At 56.0% G+C, this 15,439-nt stretch overlaps 1 protein-coding gene across 1 annotated transcript; it reads right to left on the bottom strand.

The window, feature by feature from the left end:
- Positions 1-5,893: 5,893 nt before the first annotated feature.
- On the bottom strand, positions 5,894-15,211 carry PIGT (phosphatidylinositol glycan anchor biosynthesis class T). Its single transcript, XM_028524690.2, has 12 exons — positions 14,984-15,211; positions 14,274-14,451; positions 12,234-12,361; positions 11,806-11,906; positions 11,576-11,662; positions 10,944-11,031; positions 10,734-10,831; positions 10,479-10,644; positions 9,678-9,878; positions 7,723-7,888; positions 7,523-7,606; positions 5,894-6,838 (listed from the first exon to the last, which is right to left on the bottom strand). Exons 1-12 carry the CDS (start codon positions 15,168-15,170, stop codon positions 6,586-6,588), a joined length of 1,737 nt encoding a protein of 578 aa, XP_028380491.1. The 5' UTR covers positions 15,171-15,211; the 3' UTR covers positions 5,894-6,585.
- Positions 15,212-15,439: the final 228 nt, after the last annotated feature.

Genomic DNA, 15,439 nt, shown 5'->3' with positions numbered 1-15,439 from the left:
GCGTCGACTTAACGCTCTTATGAATTTAGTACTATTATTCACGTATTAAAGAAACTGAAATTCAGCTCTGCAAAGTGACTTACTTACTAAGTAGAGGAAACGCAGCCAGTACACCAGAAGGAGACACGTGCCAACAGCTTTTTGTCACACGGTCCCAGCGATTTTAATGTTGTGCACACACCCACATCTGAGGTTAGCACAGATGATGCAGCAAAAGCTTTGGACTTGACTTTATGAGCATACAATAATATTTATCAGAGACGGAAGGAAAGAAAGGGAATAGGAAAGGTTTACAATGGGAGGTGATGTTAGTCAGATGTAGGCACACCCACTCTAAGGTGACTATAAACAAGTTAACCTTGAAGGTTTCAAAAATTCCCAGGAACAAACAGAGCGTCTTTAACACACAATGGGGCCTTAAGCTCTTGGACCATTGGACCCACCCCAGCTCCCTTCACTTGGACAGAAAACTCTCTGCGTGTAGCGTCTATTTTGTCGTTCTGTTACCTAGCATTCATTTGTTCTTTTCCTGATAACGGGTACCCTGATTTTGCTTTGGGGGAATGACTCTCCCTCTACCCAGGACAGGTGAGTCAGGGGGGCCTGCTGATTAAAAAAGGGGGGCCTGCCCTACCACCAGACAAAGAGGGGCTCTCTGCAGAATTTTCACCTCGAGCCGTGAACAACTGAAGACCCGAACGTGTATGGTGCTCATTCGGGGGGCCCTGGGGACACCTCAGTCTTGCTTGCTGTACCATCTACTCCCAAGCTGGATTCTGTCAGCTTCCCCCTGGTTCTACTGGTTGCAAGATGAAGAATCCAACAGGGACACACTGAAGGCTACTATTATGAAGGGACACTAGATGCCCATGACATGCCCACACCACTCTCGCAAAGCCCTTCTCTGCTTGGAATAGCCACAATAAGTTTCTGTTGCTAGGAGCCAGTGGGATCTAACCACCCATACCCAGGACACCACCAGGCTTCTCATTTCCAAATGCAATGTCCTTTTCTCAGCCCTCGCTACCTCCCCACCGCCCCCTCCACCCCCCAACTTGCAGTTCAGGACTTTATGATAGAAATATTATACAAACCAAATCTTTGCACGAAATTTTATTCCACATTGTCTCTGAAAAAAAAACCACACAACATGAAAAGCAGAGCTTCCCTATTTGAAGCACCCAAGTTCCCTTTTGTGGTCCCCGGGGTCTTTGGGGGCACAGCTTTCAAACCTGTTTCAGAGGACCGTCTTTGGAGTCAAAGGGTCTTGCATTTGAACCCTGACTCCTGCCATTACTGGTTATTTTGACCTTGGAGACGAAATTAAGTCTCTGAGCTTCAGCTTTTTTTTTTTTGTCTTTCAAATGGGTGAGGTTTCAAGATGGAGATACCTGTGCGATGCTGGCCACGTAGTGCATGCGCAGTAAGCGGCACTGGGTATTCTGTTCTGTCCCACCGCCGTCAGGGATCCCCTCTCCCAGAGCTACTCGGAAACGTCTGCCTCCTCACGAAGATGAGGAACTCATGCTGCCATTATCACCCTCTGAGGTACCCAGCAGTCCCCATGCCTTCGATGAGACTCAGTGTCCTACGTGTAAAATGGAAGGATGACACCTTCCCTGCAGGCACCTGTGAAGGACTACCTGCAATTACATGCCCTGGCTGCTGTGGCTCAGTGGACTGAGCCACCAGCCTGGGAACCAAAGGGTCGCGGGTTCGATTCCCAGTCAGGGCACATGTCTGGGTTGCAGGCTAGGTCCCCAGTAGGGGGCACTTAAGAGGCAACCACACCTGGGTACTTCTCTCCCTGTCTTTCTTCCTCCCTTCTGTCTAAAAATAAATAAATAAAATCTTTTAATAAAAGGAGTTTATTCAACTTAATTAGCTGGATTACACATAACATTCCCTTCTCAGATTTCTCTCTTGTGAGCCTTTGACGGCTCTCTGTGTTTGTTTCACTTTGTCTCTCATTGTCTCACCCACTCAGGAAAAAGAGCCCTTACGACAGGACAGAATTCCTTTATTTTATCGACCCCAACATGCACGAGGAGGGACCCCAGGAAACAGGTTTTATTTACAAGAAATTGTGTATTCATTCTTACAAGTTTAAATGTCAATCACCTTCAAAGTGCCCTCCATTGGATGCCATACACCGATCAAGACATTCTTCCCACTGCTCAGGGTAGACTGGAGATCACCTCTGGCTTTAAACCTCAGGCCTGAGCTTGTAGGTTGTATGACTTGGGGAAATAACCAGAACTTTGGGAGCCTCCGTTTCTTCATTTGTGAAGTGGCCACAGCACTACCCTTTCCACGAGATTGGTCAAATAGCGCACAGTGTGGCAAAGACCCGGCACGGTGCCTGGGGGAGGAGAGGCGCTTGGGAAAACTACTCATGAGTTCATAAGAAGGACACATGAGTGACAGTCCTGTCCTTCCTTACCCCTGCAGCCAGTCTCAGGGGTCAGGGCTCCCCAGGAGTTGCCCCAAACCCCCCTGCCCTGGGCCAACTCCCCATAGCAAGCTGCCCCTGCAGGGCTGTGTCTACCCACACTCGTGCAACTCTACGTCCAATGAGGTGAGTGCTTCACCCACGGGGTTCCCAGGGCAGTGCCGATGATGGGGACACCATGGGGTCTGTCTGGGGGTCTGTCTGGGGGTCTGTCTGAGGGTCTGCAAACCACCTGCTGCATTCTTTTACAGAAAACGGACGAGTCCGGAAGGTGATAGGGCAATGAACACGCGAAGGGCGTGCTGGGGAGGAGGCTGGTAGTGATGCCAATGGAGATGTTAACGTGGGGGCCAGTGAGGACGGGAGCAGTGGGAATCAGGGACCTGCCACCTTGGTGGTCGTGACGGTGCCTGAGGTGCAGACAGCAAGGCTGTGCTGGACGCGCTGGTGTGGACCATAAGGTGAAGGCCGGTTATTTTAAATTTGTGGCGGCACCTCTGTGGCAGAGCAGAAGACGGCACTGGGGATGATCGTGTGCACAGAGGGGATGGCCGTGAGCGTGGCTGCGGTCGTGGCAGGAGGCCATCGATAAGACGAGGCCCCCAGGATGGCGGACGTCAAAAGGGTTGAGTAAGAAGTCCAGGTTGATGGCTCTGGCTCCAGGCCCCCCACAGGCCAGCCAGGAGGAAGCTGATTGCCATCTCCTGTACAGAGAAAAAGGTGAGGAGACGCTTCAGTGGTTCCTGCGCCTTCCTGGGCCTTGACGGAGAGACGGCTCTGACGACACTGCAGCGTCCGAACCCTCCTGGAGCCCTCTAGGAAGGTGTCAGCCCTGACTTGAGATGCTCCCCGTCTTCTTCACCCAGTCATCTGTCAGAGGACACTTCTGTTGTTTCCGTGTCTTGGCACGTGCATGTTGCAGGCATGTGGTACATATGGACAATGACACATAGACGACTCAGCCATAAGAGAAGACAAAATGCAGCCATTTGCAGCAACACGGGTGGATCTTGAGAACATCGTGCTAAGCGAAGTAACTCAGACAGAAAAAGTTAAGAACAATATGGTTTCACTCACATGCAGGGTATGAAACTGCAAGCAGCCGATGAACCAACCAGAAAAACAAACACAAACTCATAGACACAGACAGCAGCATGGCGGCCCCCAGAGGGAGGGGGCTGGGGGGTAGTAAAGGGTGGCGGGGGTCAAATATATGGTGGCAGAAGGAGATTGGACTTTGGGTGGTGGGCACGCAATGCAATAACACACAGGGGGTGTGTCATAGAATTGTTCACGTGAGACCTATGTAACCCTATTAAACAATGTCCCCCCCATACATTTAACTTCAAAACAATAAAGATGGTACGGCCCGAAGACTTCCTCCAAGGGCCCTGGGCCTGTCTCCAAACTTGCTCACAGCCTCCACAGCTCTCGTGGTGACCACACCCGCTTCACCCCTCGGCCCCTACCTCCTTCGGGCGCGCCCTGTCCTGTGTGTGCCCCCACATTAGAGATGGGGACACAGGACACAGTTTCCCCTGTCATCAGGGGGTCCTCGTGGAAGCCAGGTTGAGTGGACATTTGGGGACCTTGTGTGTCCGTCCCCAGCCCCCGCCCGCTGGTCGAGCCCGGGACTGGATTCTAGCTGGAAGCCTCCTCTTGTCCAGCAGCAACCATGTCCTGGGGGGTGGGGCAGGGGGAGCCACTCAGGGACCCTGGTCAGCCAGGGCATGCCTCCCTCCTGCCCAGGGCGATCCTGGAAAAACAAGGGTTTTACTTCCTTGCAGTGTGATGAAATATTTACAATATGACATTGACCTTTTTTTATTACTTGTAAGGGTTCAATTTGCTCATTGGGTGCATTCACACCGATGTGCTACCATCACCCCACCCGCCTCCAGAACCTTTTCATCTCCTTGAACTGACACTCCCCACCCTTAAAACGAACCCCCATTCCCCACCCCGCACCACGCCCCAGCTCCCAGCAACCCGTTTCTCCTGTGTCCACGGATTTGACGGCTCTGGGGGTCAAGTGCAGTCACCCAGTATGTGTCCTTTTGGCCTGGCTGATTTCACCCAGCGTGATGTCCTCGCGGTGTGCCCGTGTTGTAGCGTGCGCCAGAACTCCCTTCCTCGCTAGGACTCAGCAGTGTTCCGTTGTTCCATGATTTTCTGGACACCAGACGGGGGCCTGCCCTGACCACCACTCCCTCCTCCTCCATTAGGATCCCCTCTGGTGCTCCGTGTGGTCCAACCCCTTCCCCTCATCAAAAGGGAACCCAGTGCCCAAGGCGAAACAGGGAGCCAGCGCCCGGGTTGCCAGACGAGGCCCTTGGTGGTGTCGCTGGTGTCCTTCTTGTGTGCTTCTCAACCCCGCACCCCCGGGATGTCCTGATGTCCCCTCTGCCTGGCCAGGGGCTCATCTAGGTCATGTGAGGTCACAGCAGGAAGAAGGTGCCGAGGAGCCCCCACTTGCCCTGAGCTGCAGGTGGGAGTGAACAGAGAGACGAAGGTCAAGTTTTTCCCTGTCTCCTCACTTCCTTGCGTGCTCTGAACCGCCACGTAAGAGATCGGAGCTCTGGAAGATTGAAGATAGCTTCTGACTGGCATTTACAATAGTTCCTATTTCCTGATGCCTGTACAGTTTTAAAAATAGGAGCATTAAAAGTATTTAAAGTAAAAATAACACATACAATAAAGTGTGTAATCGGTAGCTCACATCGAGATGCAACTTCCATTGTTCTTATTTTAATTAAGACAAAAGCAAGTTAAAATTGGTAAGATATGTGACTATTTTAAAGTAGCAATTGTGTGGAATGCCACTAATAAATAACGTGATGACATTGTGCATGAGAGACAGAGACAGAGACAGAACTGAGCACCTGCCACGCGCCAGGTCAGAAGTAACCATCCTTTTCTTCTCCCAGAAAAACGAATCAAGCCTCCCCTGAGTTCACTGAATCACAGCACTTATTCCGACGCGTTTTAGTTTGTGTTTCTCTCCCGGTTGTGAGCAGGACAGCGACCATGTCAAGTGCACGTTCTGCAAAGGACTGGACATATTTTGAGCTCCGAGTGAACAGTCAGTGAGTTAACCACGAACAGATGCGTGCACAGGCTCCACCACACACGCTCAGTCCAAAAGTCGGCCCTGAGGGTCCCTATGTCCATCAGCTTCTCACCACCTGCACTGCGACCCCCCAGCCCCCTCTTCTAGATGACTCCATCACCTCCTTATCGCCTTCCCGGCGTCCTGGTGTCCATTCTGCCCCTGCAGTCTCGTCTCCACACAATAGCCATTATGATCAGATCCGTTGCTGTCCGGGGGCTAGTTTTCCCATGGGACAGCAGGTTCACGGGGGCTTACTGCATGGAAACACATGCATATGTGTGGGAACAATACCGAAAAAAGGCCATGTGTGGACCCATGATGACTGGGGACCGGTTCTCAGGGCCCCTAACGAAAGCAGAGGATGGCTCATTTTCATGGTCATGGACGTGCTTACATAAACACCCCAGCCAGACCCAGGGAGTTCTGGGAATTACTGTCACATGAGGCCAGGGGGTGGAGGGGTAAGCAGACTGGCTGAGGAGGGAGGAGATAAGGGAGGTCAGTGTGTTTCAGGGGCAGGAGTCCCTGTTCAGGTACTCAGCAAGTGAGCCCTCGTACCCAGCTCTCCCAGGCTTCAAGGACACAGGAGGCAAAGAACCAACGAAACAGCCACACTTTATTCCACAGCCAGCAACCCGCCCCCCCCCCCCGCCACACAGTGACGACAGCAGCTCTCCGCACGCCCGTTACCGGGGCCAGTGCCACTCAGTGGGGCTTTCTGCAGCGCCGGAAACGTCTGACCGCCCTGTCCAACGCAGCAGCCGCCTCACTTCCGGTGACCGAGCACTGGAAACGGGGCTGGCACAGCTGAGGAGGTGAGTTCTTAATTTAAATGAACTTGAACTCAAACGCCACATCTGGCTCTTGGCCACGGTGCTGCATGGGGCAGCTCTGGCCCTGGCCCGGCCCCAGGGCAGTTCGGTCCAACTCCGGGGAGAGCAAGCGGCAGACACAGTCCTGGGGGTCACCAGCACCCCTTCCCAGAGAGAAACAGCAGCCCTGGCGGCGCAGAGGTCAGGTCTCAGAGCGGCGGGACGCCGCGCACACGCCGGATGAGGTTAGCCAGCTTCCTGGCCAGGCCGCCCTTCTTGGGCTCCTCGACGTGGAAGGTGCGGGTGAGGAGGTTGTAGAAGGAGCCGTAGCACACGGCCACCACGGTGCACGTGAGGCAGATGACGTTGTAGGGCATGCTGAAGTCCGGCGTCGGCAGGTTCACCAGCAGCGGCTCCGTGTAGAGCCGCACGAAGTAGCTGGAACCATCGGAGACTGGGAACCTGCGGGTCAGGAGGGAGCGGTGAGGCGGGCCCCCTGCTCCTGCCCTCTCACCCCCCGACCCCCGTACCCCTGGGGCCGGCCACACTGGGCCAGTGTCTGATGGTAAGGCTTTCCAAACCTTTCCGACAGAAGACAGAGGAAGGCCCGACCCGGGACGCTGACGGACAGCTGCCTCCCGCTGAGGGCGAGGGAAGGGGCCCTGCCTGTGCTCGGCTGCCCCTTCCTCAGCCTCCTGGTCTCTGCCTAAAGGCCGCCTCCTCAGGGAAGCCCTCCTGGGTCTCCCACCAGATTACTCCCAGCCCCGCCTCGGCCCTCCGCGCTCCAGCACAGACGCTCCCCTCTGGACTGTCAGCGTTTGCCAGGCAGGGGCACGTCTGCTTGTTCCCCGCTGGGCGGCCAGCCTCCTCCGAAGTGCCTGGCACCTGGTAAGTGCTCAACAAAGTCATCGTCGGTGAGTCACTGCAGGCTTTGAATCTGCTCTTCTCACCTACTTATTCTTCCAGATGCCCGAGTCACTTTATAAAGTCTGCACGAACACTGCAGACCACCGGGACCTTCATTAGGACTCAGTTACACCAACCCCCACGAGGCCCTGGGGCAGCCGCACGGAGCCCCAGCCCGCCCGTGGGACCCAGATCAGCCGCGCTGGTGCTCCCCGAACCGGCAGCCGACGTCGCACTCACAGGCTGTTGAAGAGGGGACTCTCTTCCCAGTCCACGGGCTTGGCTGCCACCAGGCTGGGCACGAGGGCGCTGACGACGGACGGGCTGCGGGGACACGGGCGGGCGTTCCGTGAGGCGTGTTTCTCCCTGGCACCCTGCCCTGGCTGGGGGAAGAGACGGTGGGTCGGGGGGTGGGGGCAGCTCGAGGGGCGTGAACCTACCTGACATAGAAGCCGTGGTTGGGGTCCGGGGTGTACTCGGTCCACTTGAGCAGCGCCCGCTCAAACTGGATGGAGACCTTGGTGACCGAGTTGGCCGGCAGCTGAATGAGCATCTCCAGGAGGTGGGGCTGCAGCCGGTCCTGGGCCGGCTGGTAGTGGATGTAACCTGGAGACGGGCAGGGCCCAAGCGTCACCACACCCCCCTCCTGGGGTCAGACGCCCTGCACCCCCCGGTCCGCCCACCCCACTGAGGCCCCGAGGCCTGGGTCTGGCGCCCGGAGATGGGCTCCGGGTCAGAGGAGCAGGCAGGCACAGGAAAGGGAGTAGGGTCTCAAAAAAGGAACGTTATGCTCCCAGGGCAGCACAACTACGTCTTTACAGCACGGAAACTGGGCGGCTGGAACCGCTGGGCGGTTCACACGGCCGCCCCGGACGTTTTCCTGCCAAACACAGAGGACCAAGTCTAATCCGGCCTCTCACACTGACAACTAGCACCCCGGAAATGTGGGCGACAGAGGGGCACGTTCCACACCGACACGAGGACAAACCCAGCACAGAGCACGTTCCATTCAACAGATGGCCCGCTCTGCCCAACAGATGGCCCGCTCTGCCCAACAGATGGCCCGCTCTGCCCAACAAATACAATTAAAAAAATTTTAAAAAGAATGGGAACCGCCGCAGATTTGAAGAGACTCAGGAGGGCCACCCCAGTGCAAGAGGTGAACAGCAGGGGAAGCCGGCGGGGGTGGGGGGGCCGAGGGCGTGAGTGGGAACTGCTGTACTTTCTGCTCCCTTTTTCTGTAACCTCAAATTGCTCTTTTAAAAAAGGCTCTATTGATTAAAAAACAAAAAAGAGAAACTGAAGAGCACATCAAGCAAATGCAGCGGGAGGGCTCTGCATCCCGACTCAAGTGAAGGAATCGCAAACAGCTACTCTCAAGACCGTCGGGGGAAACAGGGACGGGAATGACAGGCCCCGTGTGTTTTAAGTCCTGTGTCCGCCGGAGACATACACTGAAGAACCGCATTTAACGGCGAACTGGCGTGATGGTAGGACTCGTTTCATGATACTCCAGGAGAAAAAGAATCAAACAAAAAAAGAGGGGGGGAGGGATGAAACAAGAAAGAGGAAGCTGCCCGTGGGGACAGGGGGGTGGGTGCTGCTATTCCATTTGGGTGCGTGTCTGAAGTTTTCCAGAGCAAAAGGTCAAAACAAGCCCTATGAAACACACAGGCAGAACGTCTGAAGCCGATCTTTGGAAGGTGGTGCAAGCGGTGGTGCCGAAGGTAAGTAAAACTATTAACCACGGCCTTGAAAATACGGAAACGACAGAGCGACCAAAGGGGACGGCAGGCCTGGCCGTGTGGACTGTGCCACAGCCTCTCCCAAGGAGCCCTTTCCGCGGCATCAGTCTCTCTCCTCTGCGGAGAGAAACGAGTGCCTTCTTTACAGTGCTGTGCCTGGCACCTGATGGAAAGCAATCAGGACAGAGTAACTCCGCTACAGAGAAATGATAGAAAATAAATGTAAAATTTAAAAACGACGCGCCCTCCCTCCCAGGGCAGCAAAGCCATCTCCAGATCCGCAACCTTCCTTGTCCCCAGGCCCCCGCTGTTCCGGCCAACCGTCCCTGCAGGGGAAAGGCCGGTGACTCATGGGGAAAGACTGCCCGGAGCGCCTGGGAAGGGGCCGGTGGGAGGGAAGGGAACTGCTGCCCCCCTGAGGTCTTACGGAGAATCACCAGCACCGTGTGTGTGCGCGTTATTTCTGCTCCGTCCATCACCCCAGGGTGGGCACTGGTGGGGCCGCCCTTCCCGCTTGCCCAACTATCCCAAACTCCCTCTGCCCGTGCGGTTTTCCGGGTTACAGGCTCCGGGAACTACCCGGAGAAGGGGGTGTGTGGGGACTCTGGGGAGAGAGCGGGGGAGTAGGGGTGGGGGGACTCGGCCCTCACTTGGTTTGTTCTCCTTGCCCTTGGAGGTGATGCTGAGGGTGTGCACGTACAGCCGCAGGAACCAGGGCACGGTGTCCAGCAGCAGCACGGGGAAGGCCCGGTACGGGTGGGTGTTGTGCAGCAGCGTGCTCAGCTCCCCGCTCTGCAGCCCGTAGCCGCTCACGTACCGCTGCGCGTGCAGGAAGGGCGCTGGCGGGGCCTCTGCGCAGACCAGACGACGCCAGCGGTTACCAGTGCCCAAAGGGGAGCGTCTCTCCCCGCCCCCACGCCCCAGCCCCATTCAGAGTCTCACAGCCAGGGAGGCGGCGGGGGAGAGCTGTTCCATCACAACTGGGAAACTCGCATTCTGGAATCATGCCCTGACCCCCAGCTAACGGCAACAACAGAACTACTGTTATTTCCTAAGGACTGATACACGCCGAGCTCTGTGCCCCTTGCAACCCACACCAGGTGCTCTCGTGATATTCTGCATTTCCCCCTGGTAGCACTGAGCACGGATGTCATTAAAATCGTCCGATGTCTTACGATTCTCACATGCAGGGTGTCTTCTGTCTTCAGAAAAGATTTGTTGACTACATGAATACATAAACAAACTCCGTATTTTAAACTGATGACCTCACCCGGCGAGGTCAGGAGCCTGCCCACAGCCAGAGAGCTTTAAAGAAACGGAGCTGGAACCCGGGGGCTGACTCGGGAGACCTGGGCCTGGACGTCAGGCTGCTCTCTCGGGGCGGGAAGGCAGGATGGTGAGTCCTCCCCAGGGGACCCCATCTCAGCCCTCGGCGGCCCACCCTCACGCACCATTGTCCGGGGGTCTCTTCCACTTGAGCTGGAGGTTGAGGTTGCGGGAGCTGTTGATCACAGCCTTGTCGAACAAGTCGTAGACAGCATAGGTCCTCTGAGTGCCCAGGATGACGTCCCGGTGTGTGGTGAGGGGGGGCGGGCTCACCTCCAAAGTCTCATTGTCCTGGGGACACAAGGGCAGGGCTGAGAGGTGAGCAGAGGGGCAGGCTGGCCTTGGCGGGGGGCGGTGTGTGCGGCTGGAGGCCGGGGTACCTGGCTGTAGCCGGTGACGTCCACGTAGACTCGGCTCTCTGAAGCCAGGGGGCAGGGCTCCGTGAGGGTTCGGGAGAACATCCGGAAGAGGGACCAGTCTGAGGGGCAGACAGCGGGGTTGAGCGGGGGCTGGGACCAGGCCCGTCCGCACACACGGGGCGGGGCTGGCGACGGGTGGGCGGGCAGAGATGAGCTGCCACGGGGGCTCACCTTTCTTCCCTTGCCCCGTGACGAAGGCGTCGAACACAACGGAAAGGGTCTGCCTCAGCTCCCAGGAGACGCTGGTACAGCGAGCATTCTACCACGAGGATCAGACAATGGCAGTGAGGACCTATCGCTCCAGCCACAGAGCCTCAGGGACTCCCACCGTGACTCGGTCCCTTGTCTACAATGCGTCTTCCCACCTGCCCGTTTGCTACCGCTCACTGCTGAGCACCTGACCCTGTGCAAGCAGCTTCACTTGCATCCGTCGGCTGAACCGTCGCCGGCAGCCACAGAACTACTACTACCATTACTCATCGGACAGATGGGGAAACCAGGCTCAGGGAAACAAAAGGATTCGCTCAAGGTCATGCCAGCTGGCGAGTAACTGCGCTGGCGGGCGCACCTCGTAGCTATTTTGAATCGCTACGCTCCATGACAAAGATTTATTGAATGCTCGCCAGGCAACCACTCGCTTTCCTTGGTGCGTGGCCAATGCCCCGAGAAATCATCACGCTATCCACTTGCTACCTACCACTTACTACGGGCTCAGCCCTCCCCCAGACCCTGGGCCACGTGCTTCCCCTGCACTTTCTCTCAGAGCCTCCGGATGGCACCCGCCCCCTTTCCCGATGACTCACTCTGCAAACAGGGCGGATGTGCACTGCCTGGGAGTGGTAGCTGGTGTGGAACAGGCGGTCGGCCTTCAGCAGCATGGAGAGGCCTGCCTGGAGGAGGCAGGAAGAAATCAAAGGTCAGGGCCCAGGGCACCTGGGCACGTGGCAGAGGTTATCTGTAAACACACCTGGCTGCCTGGCAACGAAAGGGCATCTGCCAACCCCACCCTCTCTTGAGACCGCTCTGGCCTCACCTTGGAACTGCAGGGCAGGAGCTTCTTCCACGGGGTGAGGTTCTCGGTGCAGACCACTTCCCGCGGCAGCACGGCGTAGCGCAGGAAGTAGTGATCGGTGCCTGAGGGGGACAGGGGTCTGTCGGCGCTGAGCCTCGGACCCCACTCCTCAGGACCCACACGCTAGTTATGGGGTGGCCCCTCCTCCTCCCCACACACCCCTCTAGAGCCACCACCCTAACAGCCCTGCTGAGAGTGGGACCCGCTCCTCCTCTTGGGAGAAGGCAATGCAGAGACACCCCGGTCTCAGGAAGCCTTCTTCTGGGGCCCCCACCCCCAGGGGAGCCATGATCTGGCCCCACTGAGGAAAGAGGAAGCTGAGGGGAAAGGAGGCAAAGGTTTGGGCAAACAGTAACAGGAAGAAGGGAAGGGCCGCAGGGGCTTCTCACCATTGGTCAGCCCCAGGGGTTTGAAGGAGGCAGTGGGAGTGACCGTGTTGGTGGAGTCGATGAAGTTGAGAGAGGCGCAGAAGATCCCCGAGAGGACGTTGCTGAGCTCCTTCCAAGATCTGTCCACACTGGATGGAGACACAAACCCACTCACTGTCCCGGGCTGCCTCCACTTCCTTCTCCAAGTCTGCACGGGCTGCCACAGCTTCAGACTGGCTACTGGGTGGAGCTGGAGCACCACCACGGCCCCGCTCAGCCCCTTCCTCCTCACGCGCTGCAGCCACACAGGTCTTTGCTCCGTGGCCCCTCCTGCCTGGGAATGCCCTACTCTCTGCTCACCTTCAAGGAGGCTCCCTCCTCCAGGAAGCCTTTCTGCCCTCCTCAACCACAGCCTCCACCTGCACTGCTGTGGGTCTGACCACCTGAGCCTCTCCCTAAGTCCCTCCTGGGACATGGTGGGTGGTGGCAGCACCTCGTCCTAAGCATCGTTTCTCCTCAACCAGGCTTACAGGAACCCGAGGACAGAGAGCAAGTCTGAGCCTCCTTTGTGTGTCTCACAACACCACGTAAAGTGCCCCGCACCTGACAACGGTCGCTGATCCGCTCTGAGCTGTGCCCAGCTGGGCGAAAGAACACACTTCCCTGTGAACACCCGGGGCAGGGAGGTGAGTCCTGGTTCTAGCTTCGGAGTGGGAGTCTTACATCTAAACAGACTCCGTGAACGAGAGAAAACAAGCATTCCAGGATAAAGAAAAAAACCCCATCAAATTAAATTAGGAGTTTTTTTTTCATTAGAGAAATATCGAAACAGATTTGATCTCTATATTAACCATAGACAGCATAAAACCAGAAACCTAAACATCGGCTCCATAGCAGCGGCAGTTACAAGCCGAGGGGGCGCCGTGATGGCAGAGCAGACGGGGAAGGAGGCAAGGGGCCCGAGTTCAGGCAGAGCCTTGGCGAGTGTGTGGGGTCACTGCTGGCTCCCCGCTTGATATCACCTAAGTGCTGTCCCGGGGTGTTTCGATAATCCTCTGTTCAGAGCTTTTCAGCTGTTCCAAGTCTTAAGCCTCAAATGAAGACTGCACGCTTGTGGCCTGACACTCTGCCCAAGCCAGAACAGGTTTCATCTGGCGTGCACTACAGTGACCCACTCGGCGTGTCTTACATTTTTAAATTCCTTGCTGGTATTTAAATTTGCCAACTTTCACACTGAAATCCAGATACCTAATATCTCTTTAAAAATGAGAGTGTCTTATAACAGTGGGCCTTTGTTCCCATAGCAACAGTCCATAGGGGATGACTGGCAGCTGTCCTCTCAAGCTCTCTAGCCTGCCACAGTCCCCACCACTCCCTATTATTGTCCTAACTTTTTAAAAAAGATTTTAGGTATTTATTTTTAGAGAGAGGGGAAGGGAGGTAGAAAGAGAGGGAGAGAAACAATAATGTGTGGTTGCCTCTCCTGCGCCCCCTACTGGGGACCTGGCCCACACCCCAGGCACGTGCCTGGACTGGGAATTGAACCAGTGACCCTTTGGTTCGTAGGCTGGCACTCAATCCACTGAGCCACAGCAGCCAGGACTAGTGCCCTAATTTTTTAAAAAATTCATACTTGTGCTATTGATTTCCCATAGTGGATTTAAGAAGAAATTGTGGTGCAACAGCAGTACCTAGCCTCATCCCTCCCAAACAAAAGCAACTCCTTTAATATGGAGGTCTGGCATCTTATAGGCCAATTCTAGCACACCCGTGTTTTGTTTGGCCTTACAATCCACATAAGCTTCAATCATTTGTTATCCGCCTCTGCAGAGATACGCATGTGTTGCCTCAGGTCTGGAAGTAGTAGAGGAAAGAAGTATATTCAGCAAAATAAAGCACGCCACTCAGTAGTCACCTCATTGCTTCCTTCCAAGGCTGCTTTACCCCCATGGAATTACTGCCTACAGCAACTGCTGCCCCCAAGGGCAGTGGCAAGATGACAACACCTCCCCTGCCACATTCCCTTCATGGCCTGCAACAGGCCTCAAGGTGGGCACTCACTCAGTGACGGTGTCTTGGAACCAGACCCAGAGCTCTGCACCAGAGGGGGCCTGCAGGAAGGGTGGCCCCCAGTATCGAGTTCTCCAAAAGCCTTGTGTGAGTGACAGGTGCAGCTCCCGGAGAGAATACTTGGAGATCAACTGCCCCAGGGCTTTGGGGAAGAGCCTATAATGAGAAACTGGAGAAGGCAAAGCAGGTGAGGGATGATCCTTGGAAGGGGGCTTCTCAGCCACCCCTAAGAAACAGCAGACCTCAGACTCCGGGATCGGAGAGATCTGAATTCCAGACCAGACTGTCATTTACTTACCAGAGATGTGATTTTGAACAACTGCTTTTACCTCTCTACACCTGTAATTTCTTCCTAGCAATCTTTCACAGAACTTAGCACTATGCACCCAGCATAAATGGTAACCGTCAACGACAACATCATCAGTGTTGTGGACAGAGCGCTAATTAAAGGTGTAGAGTGGCAGCCTGGAGCTGCGGAAGGAACTAGACTAGGAGTCGCTGCCCCTCTCCAAACCTTAGTTTCAACAACGGTATAATGGGGTTCCCCAATAACCCATCCTTCCCCCGGGGACCCACTTTGCCAGGTTCACGCCCACAGGCCAGGACCCCACCCAGGGACTAGGCCCCGCCCCCAAGCTTGACTCCACCCACTTCCAGCAGGTGCCACAGATATCAATCTCCGGCCAGTCTCGTTTTCTCACCTTCTTCCCGCTGCAGTTCCGAATCCCAGCGCGTGCGGAACTGGAATGTGGCTGCTACATCTCCAGAAGGCAGCGGGGTGATGACGAGCTCCTCCCGCAGGCTGTCGCGTGGGGCCTCTGCATGGCCCCAGCCGCCCGGCCACAGCAGCAGAAGCACCAACAGAACGAGCGGCTGGGCCGCCGCCATTCCTGCGGCTCCTTCCGCCCCCCAACAGTGCCCGCCCCCACGAGGGGCCGACCTCCAATAGGAAGAGCGAGTAAAGAGTGACTTCCGGTGTCATCCCGGAAATCGGGGTGCGGTTACCGGAGCAACGGCCCCGCTAGCCTCTAGGGCTACAGAGTCTAAGGCGGCGCAGGAAGGGTACGAAGGGCGGAGGATCTCCAACTTGGAGGTATTCCCACACACGAGAAAATGCTTAATAATACCGAATGCCGCCACTGCTATTGTCCCTATGT

The sequence above is a fragment of the Phyllostomus discolor genome, chromosome 9 (genome assembly GCF_004126475.2).
Source record: "Phyllostomus discolor isolate MPI-MPIP mPhyDis1 chromosome 9, mPhyDis1.pri.v3, whole genome shotgun sequence".
NCBI classification, from domain to species: domain Eukaryota; kingdom Metazoa; phylum Chordata; class Mammalia; order Chiroptera; family Phyllostomidae; genus Phyllostomus; species Phyllostomus discolor.
Note: the sequence above shows the minus strand (reverse complement) of the source record. Positions and strands in the feature narration are given on the sequence as shown.

Bases quoted from the DNA above. Each gene is read 5' to 3' on its own strand.
- PIGT (XM_028524690.2), bottom strand. From the start codon at position 15,170: ATGGCGGCGGCCCAGCCGCTCGTTCTGTTGGTGCTTCTGCTGCTGTGG. The intron at 12,362-14,273 runs GTGAGTGCCCAC...GTCTCCATCCAG, and splicing joins TTCCAAGACACCGTCACTGA to TGTGGACAGATCTTGGAAGG. The intron at 11,663-11,805 runs GTGAGGCCAGAG...TGCCTCCTCCAG, and splicing joins TCCTGCCCTGCAGTTCCAAG to GCAGGCCTCTCCATGCTGCT.